General features: G+C 38.5%; 2 protein-coding genes across 4 annotated transcripts; one reads left to right on the top strand and one right to left on the bottom strand.

Annotated features, from left to right (window-relative positions):
• Window positions 1–225: 225 nt before the first annotated feature.
• Window positions 226–9,635, bottom strand: mapkap1 (MAPK associated protein 1). Of its 2 annotated transcripts, none has more exons than XM_029169681.3 (12): window positions 9,483–9,635; window positions 7,781–8,235; window positions 7,275–7,364; window positions 6,609–6,757; window positions 6,257–6,429; window positions 5,998–6,174; window positions 5,165–5,274; window positions 2,928–3,035; window positions 2,539–2,679; window positions 1,930–2,067; window positions 1,146–1,243; window positions 226–1,019 (listed from the first exon to the last, which is right to left on the bottom strand). In XM_029169681.3, exons 2-12 carry the CDS (start codon window positions 8,061–8,063, stop codon window positions 897–899), a joined length of 1,590 nt encoding a protein of 529 aa, XP_029025514.1. In that variant the 5' UTR covers window positions 8,064–8,235; window positions 9,483–9,635; the 3' UTR covers window positions 226–896. The 2 variants fall into 2 exon arrangements, with proteins under 2 accessions (XP_029025514.1, XP_029025513.1); XM_029169680.3 differs by having other exon boundaries at window positions 9,370–9,545.
• A 1,770-nt stretch (window positions 9,636–11,405) lies between these two features.
• On the top strand, window positions 11,406–20,480 carry mvb12ba (multivesicular body subunit 12Ba). Of its 2 annotated transcripts, none has more exons than XM_029169468.3 (10): window positions 11,406–11,677; window positions 14,341–14,463; window positions 14,742–14,849; window positions 14,954–15,050; window positions 15,199–15,328; window positions 15,609–15,752; window positions 16,133–16,227; window positions 17,541–17,596; window positions 17,895–17,954; window positions 18,162–20,480. In XM_029169468.3, the coding sequence occupies exons 2-10, from the start codon at window positions 14,353–14,355 to the stop codon at window positions 18,246–18,248; spliced, it is 888 nt and encodes a 295-aa protein (XP_029025301.1). In that variant the 5' UTR covers window positions 11,406–11,677; window positions 14,341–14,352; the 3' UTR covers window positions 18,249–20,480. The 2 variants fall into 2 exon arrangements, with proteins under 2 accessions (XP_029025301.1, XP_029025300.1); XM_029169467.3 differs by lacking the exon at window positions 11,406–11,677 and adding an exon at window positions 11,811–12,073.
• Window positions 20,481–20,686: the final 206 nt, after the last annotated feature.

Below are 20,686 nucleotides of genomic sequence, written 5' to 3'. Positions count from 1 at the left end.
GTGAATTCAGCAAACCACTGTACTACAAAGTACTAGAAAGACTAGAATTAAAACACTGCACAAACTCAAACTGTTCATATTGAAAATCATCCTCCCTGTGATCCCACCCTGGCAATACTGCATTCTTATATTAATTTATCACACCACAAGGAGAAAATTTTAAAAAGGACTTTTTTGATTTTAACAGTTTTTTTTCCTGATACAACATTTTTATGCAGAAGCATGTTTAGTTTTTGTTAAAGTGGTTTATTATGCAAATAATGTTTTTTGTTTTACACAGCATACACTTTAACTTTAAATGCATGTAATAAATCACCAGTTACCAAACTGCTGCTTTAATGATGCAGATGATGTTTGATTCAGGATCTGAGTTCATGGCAGGTGAGTATTTTAAAAACCCACATGGACTATTGTTGTTCTTATCAATTCATTTCCTAATCTTAAAAAGTCTATCTACAAAACATAAAAAATGTAAAAGGTTTCTTCGCACATGTTAAAGTTCATGAAGCTTGAGAACAGAAGCCAACATTTACCACATAGCAAGTTCTTTTCTGTTGGATGTACACAACCATCACACTGAAGCTGTACAGATCTGTCCTAGAGGCCAGAATTTCGAGACAATGAATGAGCATAAACAGCAAAAGTACAACCACAGCTCTGTCCCACACGTCTTCTTTTTACTTTTGTATATATATTAAAAAAACTAAAATAAAATTTAAATTAAAATAAAGAAAGAAAATTAGTGCGGTTTCATTTGTGGATTCTCTTTACTTCGTCATGTTTCCTCTAGAGCAGGGATGTGTCTCTATTGTCTATATTTTACTGCTGCTCCATTTCATTTTCTTGGTCTTCCCTGACTCTTGGCCTTGTTTATAGTCGAAGCAGCCTCATTCTTTCTACTGACCAGACTTCTTTTCCTTTTGAAAACTGAAGCTGGTCCGGCGGTTCAGTTTTCGCTGCTTCTGGGCAAAATAATCAGCTCGAGAGGTGCTGGCACGGGACTCCAGGATGTAATTCACCTGCAAACCAACAGTGAAGTAAAATCCTCTTATATTAATAAAATGTAACAAATAGACTACAGATTTAAGACTAAAAACCAACAAGAAATGTTAACTTTTTGTAAACACAACACAAGCAGAACTCACCTTTAGCACTATTTCATTGACAGTAGCAGCATCAGACTCAAAGAAGAGGTGCTTGTATTCATGGTTGCTCAAATAAGTGAGTTTAAATATTGCATGACCTGTAAGAGCAAAATATGCATGATGAGATAGAAGTGACACATTATGTATATCAACCCTTTTTGTTGTAAATATTTCCGATTAATGTTCAGATTAAGAAGATTTATTTTGGGTAATGGTCCGCTGTGAGTATACAAAGAAAAGAAGAGGAAGAAATCAATAAATTCAAATCTAAAATTCATCGTATTTAACCAATTAAAGCCTGTAATGGCTTAGTCAGCTCTAACATGACGCCATGTAATCCAATCTGATACAAAGCAAATAATGAGTCAAAAAACGATTCAGCAGTACAGTGTATTCGTAATGGAAATTAGCTGCTGTTATCCATGAATGTTTCAAGTATAATTTGAAGTGGCTAAAATATGCCATTTCAAGCCTTGTGAGAACATTTCTTCTGCTTTGGTTGATGGTAGGTGATTCATTTTCACAGTGATCAACTAAATGTCTGTGAGGCAAAGCAGCTGCCGTTTTCACCAATGGGGCCATATCAAAACTACACAAACTGGGATAAAGACCACAAAACAGAAAAGTGACTCGAGTTAGAGTTGAACAAACTAGGAGTCAATAACCAGTTATTTTGACTAAAACCAAAGACCGCTGCATTAGGTTTCATGTCTACACATGTAAAAGGAAGTGAAACTTTCTACTATCATAATGTGTACAGCCATTATTTCCATGTTTGACTCACTGGGGCTTCTTTCCTCTACAAGGTCACAGGCACAGAGGTGGTCCGAGTCGATGGAGATGGGTTTCTGCCGAATTAGGAACTTAATACTGGCCTTCTGATTAGTGACAGGATCGATCTCCACTTTCTCACCTGAAATGCCTGAAAAAAATAGATGAATGTCATAGAACGTCTATAGAAAACACCAAAAAGCCCCTTAGTGCAAGCAGATTAATTAAATTTCAGATTAATATAAAAGTTTCCAGTATTTCTTTTTTTTTTTTTACTTTTTTTCACTTTTCCTCTGGACTTTCATTTAGCACCAATATCATTATCATACATTAGTTTATCTATTTGAGAAGTCTTGGTTGTCAGGAAACAACACAGTAACCAGATTTACAGTCTTATCCATTTCAAAACCATCCTCATACTGTAGACGGTGAAGTGTTCACATTTAGCCGACAACTTTTGACAACTTTAAGAAAAATTTAATACAGTAGACTCAACTAGGTTCCTACCATCTTACCAAAATATTTCCATGGCCCACTGACATTTAGTAGTAAACGTGCCACTGATTATTTTGAACAAAAGTACTGTGCCTCAGATTTGCAGCCAATATTACTACACGTGTACCTAGCTGGACATCTGTGGTGAATCTCAGCTTGTGGATCATACTGATCTTGAAGGACTTATAGTGGTGGCTGCTCAGCATGTCTTGTACTGTAGTAATATCAATAGGAGGGTCTTCCTCTGAGCTCTCCTCACCCCTGGAACCTGAGAAGGAAAGAAAAACAAATATCAAAAACAGCTTTTCAAACAATTAAAATATAATAATCTTTACCTCAAACAACCTTAGTTTGTATTAAGGGATTGTTTATATATGAATTATGATAAATATATTTCTGATTACATGCAGCTCTGGACAATGATTTATTCTTTCAATCACTGGTAACTGGAAAGCTCTACTGTGGAATCACTAAGAAGATATGGCATAAGACGCATTACCTCCTAGGAGTACTTACTATTTTCCCGGACCAGACAGAACTCCAGGGTGTTCTGGCTCTCCAGTGTGGACTCCAGGTCTACTGCAACATTAGGCTCTGTCTGCTTCTCCAGACGATACATTGGCCCTAGAGAAAGACGGAGTCAAACAACAGCAACATAATTTGGCTTTTCTTGTTCACCTACTTTTGTTAATACACATTTATCATTATTATAAATGTTACTTTTTTATTCTTTGTATTCCATTAATAGTATTAACAGTATCATTTATTTCACATTATATATAATTATAATTATCAACAAATGCTGCCTCAGTTAATGGCAACAATGCCTTAAAGGCAACATAAACTATTTTTTTTTATTCATTTAAATTGTTAATGCATAATTTTCTCATTAAGATAAAAATAAACAAACACATCAGGTGGCCTATGCATGCTTATTCTAACACAGCTCCACCTACTGTTGCCTTAGTTTCAACCACAGCAAATAAACTGTAGGATAAATTTTCGTCTAATCTTATCAGCTTCAATTATTTACAATGATAGTCCCCTGATAAGGAATTGTAGGGATAGAAGCTTAAGAAAAGTAGGGGTGGAAATAAAAAGCACATCAGTACCTGATCCTCTGGGAACTGGTCAAAGATTATAGCAATGTCAATAGTCCCTTAGAGCTCATAAAAAACATACAGTATGGGGAGGTTTAAGGCGATTTATCTTGGCCACTAATAATTGGCTATGGGACAACAAAGGGGATCGGGTAAATCCTTCAAGAGCATATAATAAAAGGGCAACATCAAAACTGTTGATTCCTGTTAAACTGGAATAAAAGTGTCTGCTTCTTAATATTTTCATTGCACTGTTTCTGTGTGAGGATAATAAATATTTAAAAATCTTGACACAAGGTAAAGTTTACAAATTGCTAATATAACTTTTGGCCGGTCAATCTGTCTTCTGTACTAATGAAAGAGGAAAATATGAAAGGAAGTAACAAACCCAACTGGCAGATCTTCGTCAGCCTGCCGAAATGTCACCACAGTTTCCCTGATAATGTGACCAAGCACCATTCAATACTTCCTTATCTACTGCCCACAGGTTACATGGGTTTACTTGGCATTTGAGCACATCCTATTTCGGAGGCGGCTCCTTTCATCCTGACCTCTTATTACACTGCAGCATCCAACATTGCTGTCATGGTTCAAGACGTGGCACCTTTACATGGGGCTGTAAAACCACGTCATCCAAATGTTTGCTGTTCTTCACACTTTGACCTTTGTGTGGTTTGTGTGGTATGATACAGTCAACTCCATCAAGTCTCTTGACATGTAATACAAACTCTACCAATATGATAATATTTAACATGAGGGCAATGCCCAAAGTAAGTTATTTTAAAGGCTGGAATATAATTAACTTTTGATAGTTTACAGCCGGCCGTAATGAAATTCATGACAAACAACAAGAGAGGGAGACCGTCAATTCCGACCAGACAGCTGCGAAGGTTGAGGAAAAAAGGAGTGAAGACCGGCGGATCACTCTGGTTGCTCTCTGCATTTTGACATGACACGGGCATTAGCCTCTACAAAAATGCATCAACCCAAATGGTGGTTATATAGAAAAGTTTATATCAATTCAAACTTTAAACTGATGTAAATATTTTAGAAAATAAAAGGAAAAAAATAGGAAACCTCAATTTTAGGATTGCCTTCGTACCTAATTGTCGCAGTTTCGTGGGTTGTTGTTGACATTTTGAACCAACATTTTTGTGAAATCAACTTTATCGCTGTTCTACTCACAATGCAAGACAGAGGTCCAGGTTTGTGAAAACCAGCATGAAAAAGGGCCAAACTGAGAAACACTTACTAGGACATACCACGAGGTCCAACAACAAACAAACTAGCATAGAAAATGGAATGTTGTTGGTTGTACAGATCAACACTACCAGTTACAGGAAGGTGCAGTGGATACATTTCATCTCTAATAGGGAAGTGATAACAAGTCTTATTTGTATTTGAGGCAAAGAGAAAGAAACACAGCAAATGACCAATGCTCCTCTAAATGTGAATGAGTCCTGTGGCTTAACATCAGAGTAGTTTACCACACATTATCTAAACTGCATAGTACTTAGTTTCTTTACATTGTTACATAGTTTCTTTAATTACATACACTGTGCCAATGTGTGAGGCTGCACCCTGATAAGAAAACCAGACACCTGACTGTATCTGGTGTGTTGGTAGTATCTATTACCTGATATGTGTCATTACCTGAGTCTTTCTGTGAGCCTTTTCTTTTCCTGAGTGCTTTCTGGAGAATATCCTTCATTGTTACTTTCATGCTGTCCACAGGGATGAGAGAGAAACCGTGAGCAGCATTTCTATAATGGAAAAAATTAAGAAAAAATAGTAAGTAGGCAAGTCATTTACATACTGACAAAACTGAAACTGCAATAATACAGCTCTGACAGCACACCTCAAGTATTAACCTGTTTTCACTATAGTGAACCGACTGTAATGCAAATACTATTCTAATATTTTTTGTTTTATTACGTTTACAGAATATTGCTTTACTTTTTAAAATCTAATTTAACACAATTAAAAGTTTTTTCTATAACCACAGCAAAACACTAATGAAACCACATAATAGCAATATACAATTAATTAAATATCATACATTCACAATGTAAAACACCCATCATACTATTTTTTGCAAAGTTAATTAGAAATATTTAGTTTTGGCGATAACCACACCTTCGTGCAAACACTGATGCATGAATATGTTTTATATTTGTAGTGTCATAGACCAAAATGTATCTATTATTTTAGATTACCCTTTGCAGTTCAACATAGGCTGCTGATTAATTGCTAAGTTAACTCCTTTCTATATCTTTTCTTATTTATATAAGTGTTGTGCCATGAGAAAATCCATATAAACAGCAATTCATATAAAATGTGACCACAAATCTAAAGGAGCATACATTTTCTGAATTTTATTGATACACACTGGGTATTTTGAATATTGTAGGGAGGAGGGGGGGGGTCATAAGAATAGCCAAATAAATGTTTTTTTGTGATCTGTGACACTCTCGGTTGTTACTTACATTCTGACAAAGAGAGACTGTCTGGAAGCAAGGCCAGGTGAGGAGTATTTTTCCACCAGGGCCAGGGTACTGAAACCAAACTTGTGAATTGGCTCATTGGAGTCCAGTGGTGGGAAATCAGTATCCACCTCTCCATCATCCTCTGCAATGTGGAGGCAGTAGGCATTGACATCCTCACTGTGAGGAGACATGACAGATGAGTGGAGATAGGCAGAGGAAGAGCAAAACAGAACTACTGTTAACAAGCATTTGTACTCGCTTGAGTTTAGGTTCTCGACCCTCGCTCGTATACTGCCAACAGATGAGCCCAATGAGGTCGTGAACACGAGCATTGGCAATGGTCACTACTGTCATGGGATGTATTTTCTCCTGAGCCAGCTGCATTGAGAGGTAGACATCAATCTTTTTTGTGGCTGTTGTGCCAACGTGGCCCTAAAACAAGAAGGAATAAATCAATACTTCATTTTATGTTTGTGCATCTGGACAACCGACAAAAGGGACTGTCTGTCCAAAGACTTAAGGTAAAACCCAACTTTTTAAATAGAATAACATTTCAGGTAATAGGCAATTGAGCAAAAACATAAACTTAATTACAAAGTGGACTAACTCACCTTGCCATCAAATTTGGAGTATTCATTAAAGGGGTTGTTGAGCTGCTGGGGACATTGCTCCAGTCGCAGCGAGAGGGTGGACTTGATACCTGTTGTTCGCAGCCTGTCTTTGAAGTCACGTTTTTCAAACAGAGATCCCAGATCCTCCACTGGACAAAAATCAGAGAACAAAAACAAAATGCAGCAAAAGACGTGGGGTGATTTTCACTGCAGTAGCATTCACATACTGTATGGTTTTGTTTCGAGACATGTCGTTTTACATCAAATGTAAATGTGGAGAGATAAGCTCTAATGATCTGTTGGTGGCACATAGAAGGTACCTTTTCTTGTATAATATTCTTCAAATGCATTCATAATCTTGTCAACCAAATGTCCACATAGTAAATCCAGGTTTATGTAAAGTTTTATGTAAAACTGGGCTTTGATAATCTTACTTTTGGACTTATTTTATACCCTATTTTTAAACCAACAATTTACTGGCAGCATATTTTAATACACTAACAAGATGTTACCAGAAAAATTCAAAGGAATAGTTCTCTCATTTATGCAGAAAAATACTACAACTAAAAAATAGCATTCAGATTTTTAAATTCCCTTATAGCTCACAATAAAGTTATATTGATGTTTCAATACACAGGGTTTTAAAAGTTTGCTTTTAAAAATTACCTGATTGTGAGGATGTCCTCTCTTTCCACTGAATGTTTTTACATTTGATTTGGTTTTGCCTCTCTTTTCTTAGCCTTTCAAGTCTTTGGGCTGAAAATAAATAACAGCATTAAACCTTCTGTCACATGGAAGACAAAGTCACAAAATACACAGTAAATGAAGTCATCGTTTTTCAAATCACAAAGTGCTGTGATTTTACAGTTGCCCCAGGTTTCCTGCGCCTGTGTTGACAGAGACATCTACACATTTCCAGTTCTTAATCTTAAAGCAGGTAAGTAACAAATCTTTCTATCAACAATCCAGCAACTCTGGCCTGACTGTATAATCTAAAGACTCTTAATTTATGGAGCATATAAGCATACAAGTAGAGACTTGTGCCTCAAGTGGTCCATGCTTCTCCCCTCAGAACATTTATTAATTTCAGGCACTAAGCTCAAATCCTCTATAACAACAGAACATACTTTCTAGTTCCTGCGTCTGTAACAACAGGAGAGACTGCAGTGTACCTGTATTGGAACGCCGGCGGATGCCAAAGTCCCAACTTGAGGTAATGTCCATGGACTGAGAAAGGTCACAGGCATGATTGTCCGTCACACTGCTGCCCCCATCACTCTGGGAGCTTGACCCCGTTGACCCACAGCTGCTGCTGGTTACCAGAGACACCTGGCACTTCTCCAAATCCACATCCTGGTCGATTAGTACCATCTCACACATTCCCGTGTCATCACTTGTCACATGAGACTGTCTGATGTGTGCCAGAATAATTCCTGGATTGTCCAAGAAAGCCATATTTCTCTGCTTTATGTAGTCTGGCTTGGAGTTTTGGACTTCTTGTCCGAATGCCAGAAGATGCCTTTTGCTTCCTTTCAGTCTCTATCTGAAAGTGTTAAAGCAGGAACTGATGACAAGTAGAGAGTCATCTTTTCCATTCCTTTTCCCTCAATCCGGCAGATCCCACAATCTGTTTGGAGATATTATTATCTAGTTATTATATGCGGTTATGACAAATAAGTAAAACGTCTGACTTCTAAGTCTAATAAGTAACATACAGTCGTTTAGTTTTATATAACATAATTGTAATGTAATTTGCCCAATTCTGGCCAAAACACTTGCTAAAGCATACAATTAAAAAAAACAACAACTTCAAAGCCCGTTAACTATGCCAGTAGTCTAAAAATCTCTTGATGTAAATTAATGCAACGGTGCAACTTTAAGTTAATGTGTGCAATTAATATATTTAACTATTTAAAGGTTGGAAATTTCAGAACTGTCAGAACAAGTGTGTGATCTTAAAGTGATACTGTCACTTGACTTCACTCACTTATAGTGAATTATAAACAAATGAAGAGACTTGACTGTGTTTATTATTTACACTACGAACAAAAGCTGTTGATAAATGCAGCACGGTAATAGGAGCCTAGACAAGGAACAAGGAAACAGGTCGTAGATTAACCTAAGAGAGCAAATACTGTTTGTTTGTTAAAACATGATGCAGCAACACGATGTGAGTGGTTAAGACGCTATAGGCTAATAAAACATCGTCACACACTTTCACACATTTTACTGGCCCTTATTTCAGGATCAGAGGCTAGTTCCTGCAAAGACCTTTTGCAGCGGATGATAACTGTCGCTAATGCCGATACAGTGTGATGACAAGTTTGTTTTCGCATGTTGGCCGTTATATAGGCAGCTTCTCCACAGGGAAAAGTTTCGTATAAATGACAACAATGTCCTAGAATGACAATAACCTATCTAGGTACCCACTGACGTGTTAACTACAGGGGACTAGTCTGACATTAGCTGACCAGACGCTATTGTTTCCTTGCTATTCTGAACCTCGCTAATTAGGTAGCTTTAACAACACAACAACGCTAGCAAAGACCGTGTCCTCAAACAATAACTGGTATTGGCTATATACTTAGTATAAAACTATAAAACGGATGCCCATGCAAAGTAAACAGCTCGTATTACATTAGCCAAGACGCTTTTTCAGAATTAAAATCACAAAAGCTTTCCATAGCTATTTGTTTATGGTTAGCTGCTATCTTAGCCTCCCAGACAGATTAACGTTAGCGAATCAATAATAGCTTCTCACCTTTATATGTCACATACGATGACATGCCCACCACAGTTATATCTGCGCATACCACCAGCAGTGACAATAAAAAAATTCATTAGTGATAATGCTAACTTCTTTAGCATGATCACCTGTGCTCAGCTTGCTACTTCTTCTTCTTTTGAGGATTCACGGCAGCCGGCATCCAAAGTTGTTGCCTTGCTGCCATCTACAGGAAGTCCCCAGTATATGCAGAGTGCTGTTTAAGTTACTGGTCAAAGCCACCTCTTCTCGTCTTTTCCTGCTCCACCCTCTGTCCTCTCCCACTTTCTTCTGCAACCTATACAAATATCTGCCCTTTGTCCCCTGGTCCCAGCAGTACTGACATTTTTCATTTACCTTCCTCCTCACCACACTCTCCCCCTCAGACTTTGACAATGCTAGAGTGATGTCAGTTTGCTCATGCTTAAGACCCTCCTTTGCTTATTTTTCAGCTCTTTTGTCAGATTCTTGACCTACTTAAAATAACTTGCTCTTTCATCTTTGGCAATTTAACATTTTCTTCAACCTTCCTCTGCTGCATTGCTTTTTTCGCCACCCTATCCAACCACTCTTTTCCTATAAAGCTCATATCATCACAATCTCCCCGTTACTGTTTCTAGTTAATAACTCCAAAACGTCAAACCAAACATCCTGATGATACTTTGCTCTTTTCCGATGTAAAGACTTTAATACTGAAAGAGAGTCACTTCAGGTTAAAACCCTCCTCCACCCACTATGCTCCACTGACCTCAGTGCCACCCTGATTGCAACCAACTCCCCTGCAAACACACTCAAACGTTCTGATGTTCTGATTTCCACTTCTGCTCCTGAATTTTCCACCACCACACCTGCACCTGTTTCCACAGACTTTTGATCACCAGGTGTGCGAGTGTGACGTACCAATACACTTCATACTCCCCAGGTGCTGCATCGTGGCTGCTCACTGCTCCCCAGGAGTGGGTTAAAATATAGAGGTTACCATCCCCAATGTGGGATCAATAAAGTTCATTTATCAGGACATTTTCCCTGTATTTTATCTCCACTATATTATGCAACTCATGAACTACATTAATAGTCTCCTCTTGCCTTTTTCTCCTCTTTCTTCTGTTTCAAGTCCACCCTCCTCTTTCAGCCTCCATAGACGACCAGTCTAACACTTTTTAAGTGTTAGACTAAGTTGACTTACACAGAGTTTTCGGTTTCAGAACAGCTGAGAAGAGTTGGTGTAAGCAACTCTGAGTTGATTGACTTAGAGTTAAGCGCGTGCACCGTGACGATACAAAGCCCTGATCAATGGAGTGAAGATATTACAAGTCACCATGGCAACAGGACAACAAAAGAGGTCCGGAAATGAATATGACCTCAAGCATATAGTGACTACGAGTCTATATAGTGATTACAAGCATATGGAATTCAAACTGCAACACTATATAAGACCTACAGCGCAAAAGTGTAACAATAACAAAGGCACTTAGCAACAGTCTGGTTCAAATGGTACAGAGTTTGAGTGCAGGAGTCCAGTTTTAGGACTGTCTTGTGGTGTGTGAGCAGTGCAAGCTGACTTTCAGTGTGTGCTCTGTTTGTTGGACCCTCTATAGTTGTGTGCAAGGATGTGTTGAATGTTCTGAGGAGCCTGCACCGTGTAATAACTGCCACTTGTAAGGAGGGAAAGGGATTAAGAAAACAGAATAAGAACATCATAATTGTTTCTATATGTTTAAAGCCAAATAGCCTTTATGAGTTTTGGCGAGCTATTATTCCAATATTCTGTAGGAAAAGGTCGAATCCCTCTGAAATGTCCTATTATTATTATTATTATTATTATTATTATTATTATTATTATTATTATTATTATTATTATTATACATTTGTTGGACGCTCTCTGCCCTATTACTTGTAAGTAAGCTGTTAGTCAAGCACAAGCCCTTTTTCAGTAGAAATGTCTGCACCTAAACGTATTAAGAATGTTGGTTACTAGGTTTATAAAATATGTAAAAACGCGTATAGATGTTCGACATCAAGTGTCAGGTTCTGTTCAGTGCGTAGACACGAGGCGGGGGTGGAGGCGACGGTTCCTCCAGTTGGAGGGTCGCTCCCGCAGCAGCTTCATCAGAAACCTAGCTTCAGAAACCGCTAGCTGGAGAACCGCTATGCTAATATACACACGGCAGCTGGCGTTTTGTTTCGCTCCGTTAAATACACTTATTCCACAAAGACCGGTCTTTCTGGAACTGTGAAAAAGGAGCGAAAGAGAATTAACTCTAAGACACAAAGACCGGTCGTGTCCGACTAATATTCTCGCTGGGTGAGTGGACTCACGCTTGTTAGCAAATTAGCAAACATTAGCAGCTAATGCAAATTCGGTTGCTCCGAGTGACAGACTGGCATCCAACTCGGAGTTCGTCGTTGGTGGTTTAATGTTACAGTCATTTACATGTGTATGATAATGTTTTAAATCGAACAATAGACAACATTTGTTTCCAGGGACGGTCAGGAGAAAAACTATAGCCAGCGTTAGGGTTTGACAGCCTTGTCCGATGGTCGCTGCTGGTGTTTGGATAACGTTACTGCTAGCGTGCTAGGCTAGTTGGCTAGCTTGTTAGCGAAGCAGCAGTAGCCTTTCTCCTGTTGGGCTACAGCTGACAAACTACGTCGCGGTCCAGACACAGGTTCGATGTATTTAAGGGTTTGCTGTCATAAGGTTAGTCATTTTTGTAAAGGTTTGTTTTAAACTAAAACTTAGGGTACCCACATGAATCGATACGTATGTCTTAGTTATGGACACAGTTAATATTTAGTTACTGATGGTCTTTCTAAGCAGTGATGCCTCCTTGTTACAGACTGGTCTGACTTTTCTGTCTTTGTGACTTTACACATAAGTGTTGATAGGGATGATGTTTACTATTGGTAAATGTTACTGTAAAAACCATAATATTACTGAATGTTAATGTGTACTTCAAAAGTTCAAATGGTAGATTTGTTATGTAACTGTTCCTTTAGTCGTGATGAAAATGGCCCATTTTGTCTATGGTATAATTGTATTATTGTGTGTGTTGTTATAATATGTTGGTTACACTGTGTATTTTTTATTAATAAGTTATTTGGAACCTTTATGTTACATCTTTTTACTAAATGTGTCCCCATGAAAGTTTGCATTCCTTGCTGTCAGTGTCATCTGCGTCAGTGTTACTTTTTACTTTCAAATCACATAGATGTGGTTGTACACCAGTACAAAGCCGTCCACTGAACTCAAGTTAGCCTTTGTTCATATTTCTCTAGTAAAACCAGCCATCACTATCGTTTATAGAGCGCGATTGATGCAGTTTTAGGAATACAGTTTCCAAAATTTAGTTAGTAATCATGGCAACATAGTCAGATATATTCTAAATTAGTACTAGTTGAATTCTGAAAGCATGACCCCTGGACGGCTATCTAATAGACACATTATGGTGGCTCAGTGGATAGAGCATTGTCCTGGGATGCGGAATGCCACACGTTCGTAGAGGATGAGTTAAATGCAGAGGAAAAATGTCATTGTAACATATGTGACATTTGACAGTAAATACTACTTCTTCTTCTCTTTTGACCGATGTGCTCAGCAAAATGTCATCTTAGTGGGATGTGTGTGCTGCTGATTACCCGGATCAGGTGTGTGTCAGTTGGCTTATCCAGCTGTTGATTGACTGAACACACCTAAATTTAGTCTTCAGTAGGAGCAAGGGCAGGAGACTTGAAGAACCAGAAAGAGGGTGGCTCGAGTTTGACACCCCTGGATTAAAACAATCAACTCCATGCTATGGGCGGAATATGCTGATGTTCAACTGCTGGACTTCACTACAAGATTTTTTGTGCATTAGTCATGAACAGTGATTCTCAATTTGAAACCGGTCCTGTTTGAGTGGTCCTCAAGACTTTGAAGGACTGTTTTAGAGTTAATATTTGGTTTTGAGGCTAAGCTTAGAATTCTGTATTTACAAGGGTTTGTGCAAGGTTTTGAATTGTGCCTTGAGTTGTGACGGCTAGGGAATGCATTATGTCAGTGGCTGTCCTCACATGGATGGAAGGACAAGTGTGTGCGCGCCATGACTCTGAACAGAGAGCTAGTAGCCAAGGAGATGCTATGTAGGAGGTCTGTGTTGTCTAGGCGGGCTCAGAAGGATTTCTCCACTGTGTGGAGATTTGCAAATGATGAGGGAGAAAGCTGTGCAGTGGTCAAGGGAAAAGAACTGTAGAACCATAGTGGCAAAACTTGCTTGGTAAGTAGGCTTGAGCACATGGAGTGAGATATTGGTAGCAGTAGTTACACTAACACACTTCTATCGGGCTCTATAGACCTGACAGAACTAATTTATTCCTCATTAATAAAGAGAACAGTGGGTTCCTTCAAATGCTGGCAGCGCCTGCTCATATCACTCATTGGGAGACATGCCACCATAAAAATTATGTTCCTGCCTAGAATCAACTGTTCTGTTCTCTGTTATCCAAATCCAGCCATCTTAGCTTAATATTTTAAATCATTGAACTCACAGCTTGAAGTCTTTATTAAAACCATACAGTGAATCAGATAAATGATTGAATATTTCAGTGGTTGCAGCAGTTTACTGATACTTCTTTGCCAAAACATCCAAAAATGTATTGATTTACTTATTGATTTTGTTCATCTCTGCACATATTATTTTCAAACTCCACCTCATGTAATGGCCTCCAAAGCTGACGCTCCTCATCTGTGTTGATGTACAGCATGTGTTACATCATAATGACCTGTACATGGTGATCAGCTTACACTCATAGCAACCACATCCACTACAACAAAAATTACTATGCACTTTATACTATACTGGAATTAAAAAAGTTAGAGTTACAGCTTGTTTTCTTTCAGATAACCATACATTGGCTGAGGTTATTGTATCTGTCACACTTTACTCATCGGCTTGTCTAAATGCTGTTTTGTATTGGTTTTGGTTTTAGAACTCTACAGAAATGCCTGAGGTTCGAGATCTGTCTGAAGCTTTGCCAGAGATGCCCATGGATCCAATCACAGGAGTGGGAGTAGTAGCCTCCAGGAACAGGGCACCCACTGGATATGATGTGGTAGGTTACTGAGAAGTTACTGGGAAGCTGCACATGAATTCTAAATGTTACTATGAAAAAAATGGAATTGGCCTAGGTGTGATAGTAACAGCTGTACTAGATGTCTTATTATTACTTATGTGTATTTTTTTTTATTATTTTTTTTTATTGTGGTGCATCCATGAAAACCATTATGTATTAATATTGCCCCACAGTAAACCTCTTGACTCAAATGAAACCCTGCAACCAAAGACTTTATCTGCCTTTGTAATGCCCCCCTCTCTCTTACCTGCTACCAGGTCTCTACAACAACAGATGGCCTGGATGCTGACCTGTGGAAAGATGGCCTTTTCAAATCCAAAGTGACTCGCTACCTCTGCTTCACCAGAGTCTTTTCTAAAGAAAATGTAAATTTACTAACTTCCTGCACTAGTTGTTTACATGAGAATATTATGTCGTTTTTGTTCCCTTTGATTCTGTTTTACTATCCCCTCTTCCTATCATGTCACAGAGTCATTTAGGCAATGTTCTTGTGGACATGAAGCTGATAGACATAAAAGACACTCTGCCTGTGGGCTTCATCCCAATCCAGGAGACTGTTGACACTCGTAAGTTATCAAGCGAAGGTGAAAGGCACTGCATCACAATATTTCTGAAGCATACATATTAACAGACTAATAGGAACTTCATAGAACCACTGTACACAGCTTCCTGTTTGCAGTGACTCTAAGTTTGTTTGCCCCTTGTGTGCAACAGAGGAACAGGCCTTTAGGAAGAGGAGACTCTGCATTAAATTCATCCCAAGGGATTCCACAGAGGCAGCCATCTGTGACATCCGCATTCTGGGACGCTCGAAACAGGCTCCTCCACAATATACATTTATAGGGTGAGTGGCTAGCAATCGCATGCTAGCTTAAATGTGTTTTACCTTTTTATATTAAGTCACTATTTGTGAATGATGTTTCAAATGTTATGTCTTAACATATGTTAAGAAGCTTCCACATCTAAAGCGGTTTCATGAAATACTTGCGTGGATTAAGTTTTCCAATGGAAAAGTGAAACTAGGTGTAAAAATTAAAAATGTCACAGTTGATGAATTTGATGTAAACATGTTTTGTTCAGTATCGTCAATTTTCTTTATTCCTGCTTATTGGCTTTTTTGACAGGGAGCTGAACAACATGGGGATCTGGTATCGAATGGGGAACGTCCCTCGGGCCCAGGACTCCACACACACACCTAGTACCAACAACATCCAGAATTTGAACTCCTCCTCCAGCTCAGTGCCAGTCGCACCAGCTCCTATGCTCAAGTATGTCCACTCTCATTTTTCTTGCAGAACTGCAGATGCTAACTGTCCTTCAGCAAATATTCCTTAAGGGGTGGATAGGAGCAAATATTATTGCGTGTAACCTGGTTGCTTAAACTGCTTTAAATGCCAAAAGAACTAGAGACAAAAAAGAGTAGACTGTTACAATAAAAGTACATTGAAACTTTAATGGGCTTAAGTTTAAGACCATAACAGAAACCCCAGAAACTAAGTGAACTAAGTGTCACAAAATGATTCTAGCTAGTACCACCACTGTTGGTCAAGAGAAATCTGAAACTTGAAGGCAACACAGTACAAACAAATGTTATAGATCCACTGTTCTGTTGTTTATTTGTCTTTTTGATTCCCCTTTTTTTCCTAAGGCATATTTCAATGACGCTACCAGCCAGCTTCAGAGGGAAAAACACCACAAGACCAGACTATGAACACCAGAACTCCAACCTCTATGCGATTTCAGGTCAGTAACTAGTCCCTGACTTATTATCAGCTTCAACTACCACTACTACTACTACTACTACTACCATCATGTGGCCATTTTTATCCGGGTTGTAGCGGGAGATGTTCAAGCAGTGACCCCCAGACTCTCTCCTGACAAGTGACTGACTGCATTTCTGCTGCTGAGAGACTGTTCCGTTTGTCAGTCTCCTGCTCTGTTCTTCCCTCACTCATACTACGACTCTCCCACTTGACGCAGGAACTCTTTTCCAAGATGAAGAAAGCAAACTGCCCTTTTTCAACTGAGAACCATGGACTTGCTGATTCTCATCATAGCTACAAACTGTCTCACTGAAGGTGCTGCTACAAAGAAGCCAATAGGACAGCGTTACTTGCAAAAAGCAGAGATCACATTCTATGGTCCCTAAACCAGACCTCACCTGGTCCCTAGCTGCACCTAAAAATTCTAACCATAATGAACAGAGTCGTTGACTTAGGTCATACTGAAATTTAATGGTAAATAAACTGGTAATCCAGAACAGGCTCCTGCTCTTGTCGTTCGTAGGAAGGACAGCTCTTAACAAAGGACTCATACTGCTGAATCTAAGGTTTGACCATTGTCTGATCCCTCCTCAGTACTGTGTAGTATGCTATGTTACGCGGGATTCCCTTATAGGAACACGCTCTCTCTGAATGAGGGACAACCCTGCTGTTCAGTCCAAAGGCAAGGTCCCCACCTTCCAAGCAATGTTTAAGGCTTGTCAGCCAAGGTAACCTCACACCATCCAGACACTTGAGGTACTCAGGACGGATGTCATACAGCCTCAGTGTCCTGCCACTGCCTGGGTGATGGATCAGTTCACCTCTGTGTCCCCTACATCTGTTTCTTTAACAAACGGAGTCTCACTGGGATTGAGGAGATTTTCAAAGTATTCCACCATTTGTTGAAATCCCAAACTGAGATCAGCAACTTCCCTCCTCTCTATAAACTGTGTTGTTGAAGGAAAGCTTCCGTTTTCTGAGGCATTGAATGGTTGCAACTGATTGTCAGTAATAACTAGAATTTTACCTAATTGCTAAAAAAAAAAACTTAAAATATATAATATATTTTGTTAAAGCAAAATATATAAAAAAATATATTGTTGTAAGAACCTAAAAGAGTATGCTAATAATATAACTACGTAGGTGTCAGTATATAATTTTTTTTCTTAATGTCTTGGCAATATTCAAAACTTTACTTTAATTTACTTTGGAATCCAGGGTCATTCCAACTACTGGGCTTCTCCGTAGCTTTCACTCTGGATTAATAGTGTTCATTTGTATCTGTATTTTCAGCAATGGACGGAGTGCCTTTCATGATTTCTGAGAAGTTTGCATGTGCTTCATCTGATGTAAGTTATATAACCTTTGAGTTGAATGTTCTGTTTATCCTGTGGAAGGTTGTGATTGTTTTGATTGGACTAATGGTTTAATGGTTGTATGGGATGTATCCAGCAGTTTATTTGTTTCAGCCTGTCTACATTTACATAAAAATTATGTAAATGTAAACCGTAAGCTAGTTATTGCTTTTGACTGAAAGATGTTCTGTGGGTGATGTTAATACTCATAATGACTGAAAATATATGTAGCAGTAATGGGTTAAATAATAATGAACATGAAACACTAACTATCTTTGTTTTCTGTTTACAGCTGCAGCAGGTGGATCTGATGGGCATCACAATAAAGTCAGTGGCTGATATTGAGAAAGAAGTAAGTAGACAGATAGGAGAATAGTGCTCTCACTTTAAATTGACTGTTATCACTTACTGTGTCCACTAGAGGCCACTGTGCATCTTGCTTTGAGTTACTATTGTGAATAACAGCTGGTTGGCAGCTGGTTTTAATTCTGTGTACTGTGTTGGTCTTTTCCGTGAGTCCATGTTATAAGATGGTGATGTTTGCCTGTCCCTTTGTCAGTATGATTACAGCTTCCGTACAGAGCACAGTGCAGCTGCTCGCCTTCCTCCCAGTCCCACACGGACCTCCCTGAGCTCGGAAGCCTGAACACCTTCTCCTAACTCTAGTTTGTCAACATTCTCACCTATAACATCCAGCTGAGGAGATCTGCACACAACTACTGGCTTGCCTACAAGGGACAATGACAAAAAAACAAAAAATAAAAATCTTGTGGTCTGTCTGTGTCATGAACTGAATGGTCTTAAAGAAACCACTATGTACAGTGTTGATGAGCTGAGGAACTGGACAAAATGCTCCTTTCCTGCTCTAAGAATGACCACAATGACTACAACCCTTCTGACTGACAAGATAAAAGGAAACACTATTCTGACGAAGGAAGACGCCTTTTAGGACCATTTTAGAGTCTGTCAGCATGTCAGCATGTGAGCCTTCATTTCTTTGTGACCCACTACAATGCAAATTATCTTTATTTGTCTGTTGAAAACATAAAAAGAAAAATGGGATTTTATTTTCAGCTTGTACTGTTGTTGTTTATGGACAGCGATTTTCTAGATGTTACAGTTGCATAGTGTTCTGATGTGTACTTGCTGTTTGCTGTCTCTGTACATGTTACATATAAAACCACTGTTATAGGTTCATGATTATTCACCTCTGACTGCTCGATAGAGTTGTAACGACTCTTGAGACTAAAATGGCACATGTCCACAGTTTTATATGTTGGATTCTCTCACATATAATTTGGCATCCTTTCTGCCCCCTCTTCTTGTAGTAAGAGGAACTGAACTGTCTCTTGCCTTTGTGGACTGACTAACAATATGTCCATAGTTGTATTAGCATTCTGTCAGTCGCTCCATTGTTTTGAGTGTAGATCATTTGTGTTATTAGACATTCAGGGGCAATAACGACTTTAGGTCATGTTTTTAAAAGCCCTTCACCTAAATCTAATTTCTAACTTGGAACTGTGGATTTGGAAAATTGTTACACCGCTACTGCTGGACTCCATATAGAACTCCTCATTTATGTTCATGCCTCCATTTGGCAGATACAGCCTAAGTGAAAATGGACGGCTCTAATGTGTATTTTGTTTTACTGGTTGGTTGCACACTTTTTCCCTGTTTGCTGTTACAAAGCCCCTGGAGGCTTCTTGAGAAATGCTGACATAATCATAAGTGACAGCGTTATTGTAGCATCTCTCTTTATACTGGAGCCACAGAAATGGATGTGAGTCATTCAGCAAGTCATTTGACAACACTGAGCCTAGAGGTTTGTCTATTATTAGTATTAGTATAAACAGTGTATGTTGTTAGTGTGCTAACTGTGTTGACTAATGTTTATAGCTATACATTTAAGTTCAGATTCATCCTCCCCTACTATTGTTTGCAGCTATATCATGCTTGTGCCATGTAGATTTTCATTACATCTGGATAAGTCGACCATTTTGTGATTTTTATTTTATTTTTGAGTTTTGGGTTTAACAATTATTGACACATTTGACAGGTGGCATAACCAGTTTTGTTTGAAGGACCTTACTTTGTATTGGTCTGACTATAAGTACTCAACATCCCAGAATCCCATTGTCCGCAACCGCTTGAAAAATTATTCTTTCTAAATAGAAGACTGTGTTTGGTTCACCTGCTCCTACACGTCCTTGTACACATCAGTATGATCACAAGTTCACAGTCACAAATTTGCCAGAATAAACTGAATCAACTTGATGCAATTATTGATGTAGAAGCTCACGTCTCAGCAGATCAAGGATTTATTTGTGTGTATTGTTTTTCTTGGTAAATATACAGTGTACCACATGGCATTTCTTAGTTTTACTACTTGATTTGTACTGTGATTACTTACAGAATATTGCAGTGTGATACCTAGCCCTACTTTTTATATTATAAGATCTATCTTTACTGTTTAAACTAACTTTCTATGTGTGATGTTGAACAAGGGCAAATTGTTTATCGTATTTGAACAAAAGCAAAGTAGTAAAGCCAAAAGTCTAATGTATTTGAGTTTTAATAGTAACTTGTCTGGTTGGGGGTCAAATTGAGTTTATATTGCATGTTTATTTTTCATTCATTCATTCATTCATTCTAAATTGAACTTGTTGGTTAAAAAATCATTAGCTTGAATAAGAGATAGTTTGTTTAATGATCACTTTCAGTATTTTTCTTTTTTAATCAGTTTGACATGAGATCGCTCATCAGAATCACTAGAATCACTAGAGATCAGTTCCAACAGTGACTAGTCTGTATGACATGTCCAAAAACATTGTTCTTCCTGAAATACAAACGTCATATAACAACGCTGGTAAATCACTAATTCAATGTGTAAGGTTTGTTTTATTTTTTATTAAGTCTTGCCTTTACCTTGAAGGGATATTATCAGGTCAGCAGAGCGTTATGAAGCCGGGACAATACGGAATTGTTTGAGAAAGAACAAAAAGGAAAAACTGAAGTTAAAGAAGCCAGTAGAAGGAGTAAATTGGTGAAGTGCTTGTTGGTGTCAGTCAAACCTATTAATTGTAG

The sequence above is a fragment of the Betta splendens genome, chromosome 12, assembly GCF_900634795.4.
Source record: "Betta splendens chromosome 12, fBetSpl5.4, whole genome shotgun sequence".
NCBI classification, from domain to species: Eukaryota; Metazoa; Chordata; class Actinopteri; order Anabantiformes; family Osphronemidae; genus Betta; species Betta splendens.
Note: the sequence above shows the minus strand (reverse complement) of the source record. Positions and strands in the feature narration are given on the sequence as shown.